Source organism: Branchiostoma floridae, chromosome 18 (assembly GCF_000003815.2).
Source record: "Branchiostoma floridae strain S238N-H82 chromosome 18, Bfl_VNyyK, whole genome shotgun sequence".
In the NCBI taxonomy this organism is placed as follows: Eukaryota; Metazoa; Chordata; class Leptocardii; order Amphioxiformes; family Branchiostomatidae; genus Branchiostoma; species Branchiostoma floridae.
Genome location: NC_049996.1, coordinates 12,099,127 through 12,111,992, shown reverse-complemented (window position 1 = coordinate 12,111,992; position 12,866 = coordinate 12,099,127). Strand labels below are relative to the sequence as shown.

Here is a 12,866-nt window from a genome sequence, read left to right as displayed (position 1 = left end):
GTTGCATCTAAGGGAGCGCTTAGCCTCGACATAAACAGAGAAGAATGTACCTTGTTGTCTGCAAAGTTTAAGAAGTAGTTGGTTTGGTCCACTAGGAATAGCTCAATGGCCGATCTCCTCAAGTTGTATCTCCTCAGATGTACCTCTCGTAGCTGAGACACTGACCACTTAAAGTCCTGCCCTAATCCTATAGAAGAACAATGAGAGAAGAAACCATGAGTTCTGGTTCAATTCCCATCCACGGTAATTTCAGTCAATCTGATACAAACATGATATCTTTGAACAGCCAGAGGTTCTATCGAATTTCATGACAACAAATATCAAACATTCTGAGTATAAACTTTCTACTGTTATGTTGAGAACACATACAAAGAAAGTCTGTTTATATATTATATGTTATATGTTCTGTATTTTGCATTTTCCATACAATAGCCAAGTTGACCATACAGTTGCAGGAAATCAAGGTCAGAGTTACCAGAGTGACGAGAAGTGAGTAATGAAGCAATTATGTGTGACAGCTGATGGACATTCCAAGTCATGGGGTCAATGAAAGAGGCTAGTAATACTAGTTCATTGGAGGTATTGTTTTTGTCTGTCTCTGTTTTTGGAGTCATATATTTTCATATGCAAGTTTTGTATTTTACTTACACATTGTACTAATTGAACTCAAGATGCCTACACATACCTTCCTCCTTGTTGGGGCTACAGTCATAGAAGTAGACATGTGAGTTGGTGATCTCTAGTCTCCCCCCCAGCACGTTCATGATGGTTACCAGACTGCACTCTGCCTGCAGTTTCTGCTTCTCCTTCTGGGCAGCCTCACTGGGCTGGGTTCTAGACAAGGACATGGAAAAAAGGTTCAAGCCATTAGAGTTTTCTTTGCTCTTATCTGCATTTAAGTATGCCTGTGGCTATAAATTCAATGCATATGAAAGGCAACATCTGACAGGTTAGTAGTTAGTACACAGTGTCCATTAAAACATCCACAGAAAAGAATTTTCAGATGGAACATTTGATGGTGGAATAATCAAAGCATCCTAAAAGACCAATCAGAACACCCCAACGGACATGTTATAATATTAATGTGCACAACTCAGTTATCCCAAAGGACCAGAACACCCCAACTGACATGTTATAACATGTATACCGTACTCAGTTAACCTAAAGGACCATTCAAAACATCTCAACTGACATGTTATAACGAGCATGATAACTCAGTTAACCTAAAGGAAAAATCAGAACACCCCAACTGACATGTTAGTGCTGAGCTCGTTCCAGTCCTCGTCTCCCAGTTTGTCCTCCTCCATGATCTGGACCAGAGCTTCTTTAGTGACCGCCAGCAGAGGGTCTTTCCCAGGCGTGGACACTGACAGGCCTGGGCAGATAGGCAAGGGTGGAGGAAAGGATGGATTTATGTATGTCCCTGCTTCATGATCAGGCGGGCAGCATAGCCTAGCCATTCAAAATGTATCATACAAAATGTAGCTCTTGAACATTCTCTGTTCTCTTCACAAATACAGTGGACAGAATTAGACTTGGGATCTAATCTCCAGGTAGATCTACCGGTGGCATAAGGAGTTTAGCTGACCAAGGAGTGTTCTGAGCCACTGGGGCTCCTTGGGCAGCTAAACTCCTTACGCCACCGGTTGAGCTTTTTTTTACATCTTTACAAAGATAAAGAGAAATGGGACCTGTGCATGTGAAAGATTGGACAGACTTACCCTGGTTATCTCTGAGCATGCTAGCCTCAGTATGACAGTCAAAGTTGTAGTTGGGCATGAGTTTGGGCCGCATACGGGAGAAGTTTTCCAGAGGACACAGCTTCCAATGCATGGTGTTTGGGTTCCTGAGGAGGAAACCAACATTCAACTAAAACCATTGCAAACATAATACAATGAAGCATGGGATTTAATGTTGAGTAAGAACATGTTTTAAATTCTATCTTTAGGCCATTGCCACAACAATGCAGTTTAGAAAGAATAAAAACTGTAAAATGTTTCCTAAACTGTTATAGATTGCCACATGCTAAGTGTTAGGCAGCTGTTTGTCTTTAATTTTTTTCAAGAAAGTCTCAAAAACAACATTATGATAGTATAGACACACTTTGTTGGCTTTAACTTGATGAGCAAAGCAGTAAAACTTGGTCCCAGATGATTGCTTTTAAGTGTTATGATGGGTTAAACAAGAAGGCTAGGCCAAAGTCTGATGTCAAATGGAATATATTGTATGATGAGAGGTAACACCAAACTCTGAAACAGCACAACCTCAATACAACTGATATTGTGAGATTGTTTTAACTTTTTGTCCTTATTACAACAGTGTACAGTAACTCTCCTTGAACAGCACACAAATAAACATTTTTTGCAACAAAATACAGAATAAATCAAAACATTTTATCCAACTTGTGTTTTCCTTCAGACCTGTTGTTTCTTTACTCACCAGCCCAGTTTAGAACCTTCCCTTGTAGAAGTGTCAGCTGCAGGGTCCAGGGGTGGTCTGACGGGCACATTTTGGGCAAAAGTTGAGCTTTTAAGGAAATCACGCAATGCAATGCCAGATGGCAAATACTTTTTCAAATTGTGGCAAAAACAAAACATTCTGACTTGAGAGATCAGTGGTTTTGTTTATTTCTGTTTCTGAATTAGTTATTGCAATCAAGATGTTAATTTTGTTGAGTAACTGAACTGATAGGCATATGTGTTGGCTACAAAATTTGCTTTTGAAGACAGTGCAAGGACGTTTTGGGCGTAAAAGACGAGCAGCTAAGACCTGTTGATGGGATTAGGATAAGCTGCTGATTTGTAAAGGGTTAGAGCTGTTCATTGGATAAGGTGCAGTGCAGCTGATTAGATGAAAGTTACTGATTGGTTGAGGACCAAAGCTGCTGATTGGTTGAAGACCAGAGCTGCTGACTGGTTGAGGATCAGAGCTGCTGATTGGTTGAGAACCAGAGCTGATGATTGGTTGGGAACCAGAGCTGCTAATTGGTTGGGGACCAAAGCTGCTGATTGGTTGAGGACCAGAGCTGCTGATTGGTTGAGGACCAGACCTGCTGATTGGTTGAGGACCAAAGCTGCTGATTGGTTGGGGACCAAAGCTGCTGATTGGTTGAGGACCAGAGCTGCTGATTGGTTGAGGACAGACTGCTACTAATTAATTGTTCTACTAAATTGAATGCAGAGCTGCTGATTGGTTGATGAGTCAAGTTTACTTGCAAAGGTTTAGAGCTGTTGATTGCAGAAGACATCAAGCTTCTCTATACACTGAACAGCTCTGAGGACAAAGCTTGCGAGAAAGAAATACCTGTCAGTCCAAGGACCACGTTCCCCTGTGAAGAACCTCTTGTTGGCTCTCCATTGGGCAAGAGCAGCGGAGTGTTGGTTTCTAAGGCGCTTCAGCACAACCCTGTACCTGGCATGTTCATCTGCTGCCTTCTTGTTGTACACATCCACGATTTGTCTCTGTAAGGAAACAAATAAAATAAGCAGTTCAACCAATATAGCATGGCAATTAGCAGTTCAACCAATGATAGCAAGGCAATTAGCAGTTCAACCAATGATAGCATTGCAATTAGCAGTTCAACCAATGATAGCATGGCAATTGGCAGTTCAACCAATGATAGCATGGTAGTTAGCAGTGCAACCAATAATAACATCATGGCAATTGGCAGTTCAACCAATGATAGCAAGGCAATTAGCAGTGCAACCAATGATAGCAAGGCAATTAGCAGTTCAACCAATGATAGCAAGGCAATTAGCAGTTTAACCAATAATAGCAAGGCAATTAGCAGTTCAACCAATGACAGCAAGGCAATTAGCAGTTCAAACAAGGCAATTAGCAGTTCAACCAATAATAGCATACATATGGCAGTTGGAAGTTCAACCAAGGAGAGAATAGTGATTAGCAGTTTGAGAGTGGCTTGCTATCTTCCGTTTTTGAGGCTATCAACTTCAATTTGCTGAAGACTTTTGTAGCCTATATAGGAAAGTCATGTAAAGTGCCTTTCCCAAGGGCACAAGACCGGTGACACGTCGGGGTTTGAACTCATGACCTTCTGGACCTGAGTCAAACGTGCTGACAATTGCGCCACGCTGTCCCACACGACCTATGCAATGTAGCTTTCCCTTTAACATGACTGTTGACACACCTCAAACCTGAGCTTGCTCTCTCCCTTCTCCCTGTCCCTGTTGTGGATGTTCATCATCATCCCGTCGTGACACGCCTTCCAGAAGTGGAACATCTTTGCACCAAAGGCACCGTAGTGGTCCACCTCATACTGCTGCATTCTGGGTAAAACCTACACAACAATCCACAGTTCAAGGAACCGTAACAGAACACTGTGTACTTCCTATGGGAATTTAAATGGTTCAGGACCACAATGCTACTGCCATGAACTTGATTGAAATTGTTAGCTAGCTAAAAGGTAGTAGCTGCATCTGTCAAATATTTGCAGACCAGATCTTTAAACATTTAATTTCAATGCATATTTATATGGTACTGTGCTCTATATAGAATAGTGACAGTTGATCATGCCAGCACTGCTAAAAGCAGCTATCTGTCAATTGCACCCTCTCAGAGTTGCAAGTAGGTGTGAAACTGTGCACTATCTTTAAGTTAGTTTCATAGAGGTGCCATATTCCCATTATGTAACTGATGGTGAATTTCTCAAGACCTTGTGTACACATACCTGTTTTCCTATGAAGCCCCTCCACTCCTTAGACTGAGAATATTGCTGGAAGTCCTCGAAGAAGCTTGGGCTGTTCTCCCTGGCGGGCAGGTTGGGGAGGTATTGCTTCATGCCCAGCTCCTCATAACACTTGTCCAGCAGGGCTCGCACCAGGGGGATCAGGAATGAGTAAGCATCACTGTGGTCTGGGGGAGGGAGGTGAGGATTGGAAAATTTTACTGACATGGAAATATACCAGAATCATAATGAGCTCTAATTATAATATAAGACTTTGAAAAGGTCATGCACATGAAATGTAAACCAGACTGAAAATGTCTTTTGTACTGTGACAAAAATAAATGTGTATGAATTTCAAAGCTTATGTGTATCAGCACATTTGGTAATACTATTGCAGACATTCAGGAACTTACAACCTACTACTGGAATCATGTGACTGTCCATATGTTATATCCGCATGTGTTCAAAACGATTCGGTCAGCCATCTTGAAGAAGGCTGTATATTACAGCTAAACATTTGGTATGTTGTCATAACTGTTCATGTTACATGTTAATGTTACGTGTAGATAGAAAGATCACGATTTTACTCCAGGGCTTTCACACTTTTTTTATGAAAGAGGAATTAAGATTGGGTAGCTCTTAATACAATCTGAGATTCTGAACTTTCAAAGAGGGAACTTTGTGAGACTTACTTTCTATGGATTTGATCATGGCCTGGTCCAGAGCCCCTAGGATGTAGCAGGCTTCCTCAGTGGAGTGCAGAGGGCGGGAATGTAGCAGGGTGTGCAGCTTGGCTGAGGCAGTGGCACAGACCTGACAATGCATGTTAGAAAAAGATTAAAAATCATTCAGCTTAGTGATCATCTTGTGTGTTACTCACTACTGTCTATTTTACAAATATTAACTTTTCATCAGAAATATGGGTAATAGTACATATTTTGTTTGAATAATTACATGACATTGTATAGTACATCTTATACCTAATAGACGGAATACTATTACTGCAATGTCACTAAATTTTTGTACAAAACTACTCCATTGGCTTGGAAACTAATCATAGCAAAGACAGATTTAGTTTACAACACTATCATATCATATTGGTTTATAGAATAGAAGTTAACATAGTACATGTATATACATAATATATGTAAACATCTGCTTCTAATAAGTACCTATAATACAAGCATGCAAAAAGCAATGCAAGATATCATGTCAATATGCAAATGTGATTCCAAACATTGCAGATTCCAAACATCTCAGACATACATCATTATTGTCCTGTCCAGCGAAGCCCAGCAGAAGTCTGATGCCGATCTGTGCCATGTCCTCCCACTCACTGTCCCCAGGGATGGGCTCCCACACTGCCAGGGTGTCCAGCAGTCCCATCACTCCCTCCACCATCTGGGACAGGCAGGCAGACAGACAGAAAGAGAGTTAGAAGATCTCATACACATGTACCTCTGTGTAACATTTAGAGGTTCACATAGCTATGTTTACTTTATGTCCTTCCTGTCCACTGCAAAAAGTCCATTTTCCCACTACCGCGAAATTAAATCCCCGCAAACTTAAATGCATTTACAGTATTCTAAGTTGCCCATCCACCTTTTCACTCCATGCGTCTGCTCCCATCTCACTGTGGTTAATAAGGAAGTCCTGCACCAGTTTCATTAGCTCCATGGCATTCTCAAGGTACGAATAGCTGGCAGGTCCTGTACATTGGAAAAAATAAGTGTACAAAATTAGCTGAGTAGATAACACATGGAGACCAATCCTGACTGTCAATCAACAATAGCAGCAATTAGTAGTTTGACCAATGAGAGAGTGGCTGCATGTCTGTCAAGTGTTTTACCAGTCACTTTCTACTTGGGGGATGGCTATGTGATCGGTCTATTTCTTAAGACAGTTAGACAGTGGGTCTTTTCATCAACATGCAAGACTGCTGAACACTACTCCATTTGGTTAAGTGCCACGGGCTCTTTTATCTTGTTGATAAGCATGTACTGCCCTCAAACCAAAAGGCTGAAGCTTATACAGCAACTCCACCACCAAATACCTGCAGTCCCTACCAGTAACATAGCATCTGATAAGAAGTACTAAATGAACCTAGCTCTGCATTATCTGGCATGGTAGCACCACAAATGAACAAGGCATCAATTGATCACTACACAGTGCTAGCCCAAGTCATTGATTGACATAGAGACAAGTCTGACACTGATATGCCCAGAGACATCAACTGACAAGAATGCAATGGAAGGAAGCAATGGACACCAGCACCATACATACAAATGTATGGGACTGACTCCCAGTTAATGGAAGGAGGAAAACCACCAGCAATACCATCTCAACTCTGATACCTGTTTTCTTTTCTCCCAACAACATGCAATAATGGTAAGTTACTACTACCCTTATACAACAACCATCACCAAACCATGAAGAAACCACAAACTTTGGAGCCTTTTTCTAAGTCGACTTGTATTGGGGCGACCCATCTGACTCCCCCACCATCCTGTGCCTGCTAAAAAGGAAATTTTCGTACACAATAAATTCATCTAATTTTGCAGTGGTTTAATGTTGAAATAGCTTTTCGCAGTGATTTAAATTTGTGGTGATGTAATGACACCAGTTTCTGTAATACTGGTGTCATGTTGTTCGAAAAAATGTGAAAATAAAACCACAAAAATCTAAAGACACACAGTATATGACAAGAGTATGCATTGTGCATCAGTTAGTAAGATCCCATGTGAGCTGTTCCCATGTACAGTTGTAGGACCCCTACACAATTAAGGTTGCTAGAAAGCAGGCAGTCCACCAACCATGACACATGCCCCAAGAGTATGTGGAACACCTAAATTACAATATGCAGAAAGTAGGAACAATGGCAAGACTTGTTTAACAATTACACCTTCCTGGAAACAGTAATACTTCTTACACCAAAGATAGAAAGGCTGCAGGCAGTCAACCAACCTACATTAAGTACAGATCCACAATGAAAACTCTTTCCTTTCTTGAGCAAGTTACTACATGGAGAAGCCTACCATTACTGGCACAGTGGACATACCACACTATTCTCATCTAAGACAGCAGGATCACCAAGCAATTAGTGTCCAACACACTCTTATACCCACTTTAGAATTATGATGATTATCATAAAGTTCATCCATGTGGTAAATTGTATCTGGAAATATGCTACATGTATCTTTATTCGCTGCATATACAAAAATTTCTGGAAAAAGTTTAAGCAAGCGTAAAGAGAAAACAAGGTATGATATAGGGACTTTTCTGTGCTATGGTTACAACAACGTTATTTGGGATTTCATTCCTGCTTTTTTCCTTGACTTTGAAAGTATTTCTATTTAGCATGTGAAAAGACATAGCTGTATACTGCAAGTCTTTGATTGTTTGAAGTAACTGGAAATTGTGAACACTTTACAGTGATCCTCAATCCATGAAACAAATGGGATATTATCAAAATTTTATCAGACCTACCAGCTTCCTTGACATCTGATATAGAAGCCTGAAGTCCCAGCTCTAGTAGTTGCCTCTTTAGTTGATATGGAGGGTGGATCAGCTCATGGGTCTCAGCAGCCTTGTCCAAACATGTGAACACTTGAGCTTTCTCCTGCATGGAAAACATTATAAATGCATTTACAGATTCAAAAAAAGACACATTACGTTGTCAAAAGTTGTCCATACCTTTTGGTATAGGGCAGAGACAATCTCTGTTTCTAAAGCCCATGGACCACACAGTTGTTCAAGCACTATAGTAGGAAGCTAGTTCAGCAGTATGTGTTCAACTACCATATTCCTTCTCATAAGTGCTGAGTGCTAAATTAGGCCACACATGCACTAGAAGTAGCATGCACAGATAGAGGTGTGTACTCAAGGCTTACAAAAAATTGACTGACGTGTATGCAAATGCAAGAGATTACTAAACCTCCTTTCTTTTTGGGAGCTACCAAGTCAAGGACACATATGGGGTGGTCAAGCTTACCTACACCTACAGTCTTACTTCATCTGACTGACAACTGAGAGGATGCAGAAAACAATAGTATGTACGGATTAAAATGATAAGGATTAGAACCAACCTTCCAAGCCTTGTTGTCAGATCCGTCCATGCCTCTCCACAGGATAGAGAAGATGGCGTTCAGGACGACATCACACAACTCCTCCTGCATCTCATCTTCTGTTAGAACAACTGAGTTGGCGCTATCTGCACATGGTGAGACACATAACAATTGAGTTGGCACTCTTCACATGGACAACTTAGTTGGCACTGTACATATGCATAAGACACATATCAACTGAGTTGGCACTATCTGAACATGGATATGACACATAACAACTGACTTGGCACTATCTGAACATGGATAAGACACATACCGAGTTGGCACACTCTGTGCATGTACAAGACACATACCAACTGAGTTGTACTATCTGATCATGAACAAGACACATTACAACTGAGTTGGCACTCTCTGTGCATGTACAAGGCACATAACAACTGAGTTGGCACTCTCTGTACATGTACAAGAGACATGAAACTGAGAATGTCACTAGCACTTTCTGCATGTGATACAAACAATCATACAACACACAAACTGAAGAACCCCAAATCTGTGAAAAACAAAGCAAAATTTCAGCTGTTTTGTGCATTTTGAATTTTCTTCCAATGATATTAAGATATCATCAAGTACTTACCTGCCACACTAACCCTACTGGGACTTGATGGAACCCCTATTGTCCATTGGCTAGTGTCGCTTGACGTCACGCCGCTGTCGGCAAAACTTGTTGTACTCTGGTTGCACGATGTATTCCCACCAGTCGACCAGCCTTCCATATTTGGAGATTCCAACAAATCCAAGGAAAACTGACTTTCGGATCTGCTTGCATCACTTTCATCAAACTGTTCCGTTAGTCTGTCTGCATCACTGTTACTGAATTCATCCTCTGTTGTAGTGAATCCTGTCACATTGGACATGTCAGATATACTGATACCACTTGTGCTTGAGGATAAATTTGTTGAAGATACGTTTGGCGACAGATGACTCATTGACGAAGGAAACGTGTCCACGGGCGAAGGCAGGGGCGAAGATGGAAACGATTCTGGCAAGAAGCTTTCGTCTCTCCATGGAGACCCAGCAGGAGTTATGGGGATTCCGTTTCCATTTGAGTTGTTTGGGAGTTGAAGGAAGTCCAACTCTTTTGTGGAGTCATCTGAGGTTTTGGATGGAGTGTCCAGATCAAGGGTCAGTGGCCGTGTCTGTGGGGTGATGTCTGCAAGGGTGTCTTTTATAAGGAATTTGACAAGAGTCTCCTGCCAACCAATCTGTTTGGCACACATGGAAGGGGCGCTGGCTCTGGTGTACAGCACTTGTAGAAGCTGTGCACGGAAACAAAAATGTGTTGTAAAAAGCAATGAGTATTTGTGCTTGTGTGTGTGAAAATGCCCGACAAAGTTTCCATTAAAAATTCTGAAAGCAAAACTGTTCATTGTAGCTTAAGTGGTCTTGTGGTTAGGGTTGTTGAGTTAGGATCTTAAGGTTCTGGGTTTGAATCCCCAGTGGTTCTCTTTAGAAAGACAGTTTGCACCTACCTCTCTCGCTGCCTCCAATTTGATGGTCGTATCTGTCTTGTGCAGCAGTTGGAAGATGGACAGCATGGCATTGTATCCACCAACAGACTCTGCAATGGTTAAGAAACATAACATCAATTCTCTTTCTTTTAAAAGTTGAAAAGGAAGAAATAGTAAGAATACAACAAAAAAATGTTAAATCACAATCTTCTAGAGCAATGAAAAGTATGACAGATGTATACCACAACAAGGCAAATATTTTTCTGGTATTTTCTTTAGTTTGCACTCCACTATTCACAAAATAATTGGCATTTAGAAACTAGATAAAACTTCCTACCATTTGCCAGCACGATATCCAACAGGTTTCTTGACACGTCACTAGACAGCACAACATTTCTCATGTACATCGTCAGGCCAGCAAAGGCCTCGTAATCTGGCCTCAGAAGCCGCAGACGGAGCTTACTGGCCTCGTAGACTTTGTCGAACTTCAGAAGTTGAGAGAATACCTGAAGAAATAGCATAAGCAATTCTTACTGTTCTGAAGTCAATAGCAGGATATTTTTCACAATCTGACTTCTCTATTCAAAGCCATATCCTTCCTCTCTACTGTGTTTATATAAATCAAATATTATTGTCATTTATCAGGATAGTAGCAAAGATATCTCTCACAAGGAAGTTCTATTTTCAACAGCTACAACTTGAAAATGCCTCTGCCCCTGAGGCATTGCCAAAATTTTTCTTCTTACCTTACAAACCCTCTTCCTGACAGTGTCTGTGTACTGTTCCTGTACCAGCAGGGCATACAGCAGCTCAGCTCCCTTAGGTTCATATAACAGCAGGTACAGTTGGTCTCTGCCTGGTCCCTCCAGTAGGGAGATCAACATGTCCAGCACCTCACACAGCTGATGGACAAGCAAAAATATCATATCATTGATGTTACAGTAAAACTTAGAAATGGTACACACAACTGTAGTCCTGCCATTTGAGCTAAGTAATCGCATTGGTATATCAGTGAGAAAATGCAGGGCCTGGGTAAGAAATGTTTACAAGAATTGGAATGGCTCTATATGCATCTTCAAATGCTCTTATTTCAAAAAGTACAAGGTTGGAAAGCACCAGCTAACAGTGTCCCTGGTTTCAGCACCATGGAGAGATCCACATCCATTTTATAATTCTCTTTGATTAGCTTTTCTGCTCCATTCTAATCTTACTTTTACCATGTTTATGTCAGCTTGTAAGTTTTATATCACATCTCTCTCTCTAGCTGAAAATAATTGTTTGTGTCTTCTCAGCCTTACAAGTAAAAGTTCTGCATTGAGAGTTGAAGCCACAGGGCATCTGAGGGGTGCAGAAGAAGGCTCTCAATAAAATACAATGCTATCTCTTGCATCTTTAGGCACAAATTTCAATGGCTACTTAATGTCTAGTCTTAAGTTTTTGTGGAAATTTCAAGGCACTGATGCTAGATGCTCAAGAGCAACCTGTGTGACCTAAAACTCCACATCTCAGAACAGCGCCCCCTACCTACCTGACACTCGTCGTGCAGCGCACAGATGTAACTGACGATGGCTGACATCTCCTCCTGGTTGATGCCCTTTGACACGTAGTACTTCACCAGTCCCAGGAGAGAGGCTCTGATTGTTTTTATATCATCCTCTGTCAAACCCTCTACAGCACTTCTGTATAGAGATATTGAAAAAAAAAGTGTAGTTAATGAAAAATCTCACACCTCTGCAAGATATTTTAAGCTTTTGCGAATTTCTTGTTTATTCAGTACATTAATTTCTCATGCATTTTTCAAACTGGTTCTAATTACTAGGCAATTGTTGAGCTTATAGCAAGAGACTGAATACAGGAAATGAGATAACCTAATCTGGGACCTTTGACCTAACTTCCTGTCTAGCATATGGAAGACTGTCACTCTACTGCATTCAAGCTACTACAAAAACATAGCTAAACATCATCATCATAGACCTATCAAAAACAAAATAAAGTGTACTGACTTACCCATAGAATGTTCTGCAAATGTCCAGCATGAATCGGACTCCATATTTCTTCCTGAACCACTTCCTCTGGTCCTTTATAATAGTGGACAGGTATTGGATGTGGCCTGGGAAGAAAAAGAGCTTTAGCATAGCACACAAGCTTTGTCTGATAACAGACTGTCCATCACAATTAGCAGTTCAACCAATGACAGCATGGCAATTAGTGGTTCAACCAATGAGAGTGGCAGCATGCTAAGTAATACTTGCATAAGGAAACCAGCCAAATCTACTGCACTCAAATAACAACAAACACACAAGCAAGCATGTACAAACAGACACACTGAAAACAAAACCCCTGTATACAGAGGTAACAAGAAACCAATATTGCACAATAGAGCAGTAGGAAAGATTTTAATTACCTATTCTGACAGGGAATTCACTCCTACTCCAAATTCTGAACTCAAACAGGACGTATTTGTAGCAGGCCTGCAGTAGGTCTGGGTAGGAGGAGGCCACCATCTCAACAAACAGCTGGATAGCCATCAGTACATGGACATCTATTAGTTCTGGTTTCACCTAGAGAGGAGGGAAAGCATGCATATCAGTATTGTTTTTATGACGTTCT

The 12,866-nt window shown here is 41.0% G+C and overlaps 1 protein-coding gene across 8 annotated transcripts in view; it reads right to left on the bottom strand.

Moving 5' to 3' along the window:
• LOC118405375 (neurobeachin-like protein 1) overlaps window positions 1–12,866 on the bottom strand; it is a 50,221-nt gene that overhangs the window by 19,308 nt on the left and 18,047 nt on the right. For 5 of the 8 annotated variants that reach the window (XM_035804850.1, XM_035804854.1, XM_035804851.1 and 2 more), the window contains 21 exons: window positions 12,661–12,817; window positions 12,264–12,366; window positions 11,785–11,935; window positions 11,003–11,158; window positions 10,594–10,762; window positions 10,278–10,366; window positions 9,383–10,064; window positions 8,770–8,894; window positions 8,171–8,303; window positions 7,131–7,199; window positions 6,287–6,393; window positions 5,951–6,085; window positions 5,377–5,497; window positions 4,688–4,872; window positions 4,148–4,297; window positions 3,304–3,461; window positions 2,440–2,496; window positions 1,722–1,846; window positions 1,255–1,375; window positions 686–834; window positions 51–187 (listed from right to left, as the gene is read on the bottom strand). In XM_035804850.1, the coding sequence (XP_035660743.1) occupies window positions 51–187; window positions 686–834; window positions 1,255–1,375; window positions 1,722–1,846; window positions 2,440–2,496; window positions 3,304–3,461; window positions 4,148–4,297; window positions 4,688–4,872; window positions 5,377–5,497; window positions 5,951–6,085; window positions 6,287–6,393; window positions 7,131–7,199; window positions 8,171–8,303; window positions 8,770–8,894; window positions 9,383–10,064; window positions 10,278–10,366; window positions 10,594–10,762; window positions 11,003–11,158; window positions 11,785–11,935; window positions 12,264–12,366; window positions 12,661–12,817 (3,279 nt within the window). The remainder of the gene's footprint in view (window positions 1–50; window positions 188–685; window positions 835–1,254; window positions 1,376–1,721; window positions 1,847–2,439; window positions 2,497–3,303; window positions 3,462–4,147; window positions 4,298–4,687; window positions 4,873–5,376; window positions 5,498–5,950; window positions 6,086–6,286; window positions 6,394–7,130; window positions 7,200–8,170; window positions 8,304–8,769; window positions 8,895–9,382; window positions 10,065–10,277; window positions 10,367–10,593; window positions 10,763–11,002; window positions 11,159–11,784; window positions 11,936–12,263; window positions 12,367–12,660; window positions 12,818–12,866) is intronic. The other 3 variants (XM_035804855.1, XM_035804858.1, XM_035804856.1) reach the window with 2 other exon arrangements.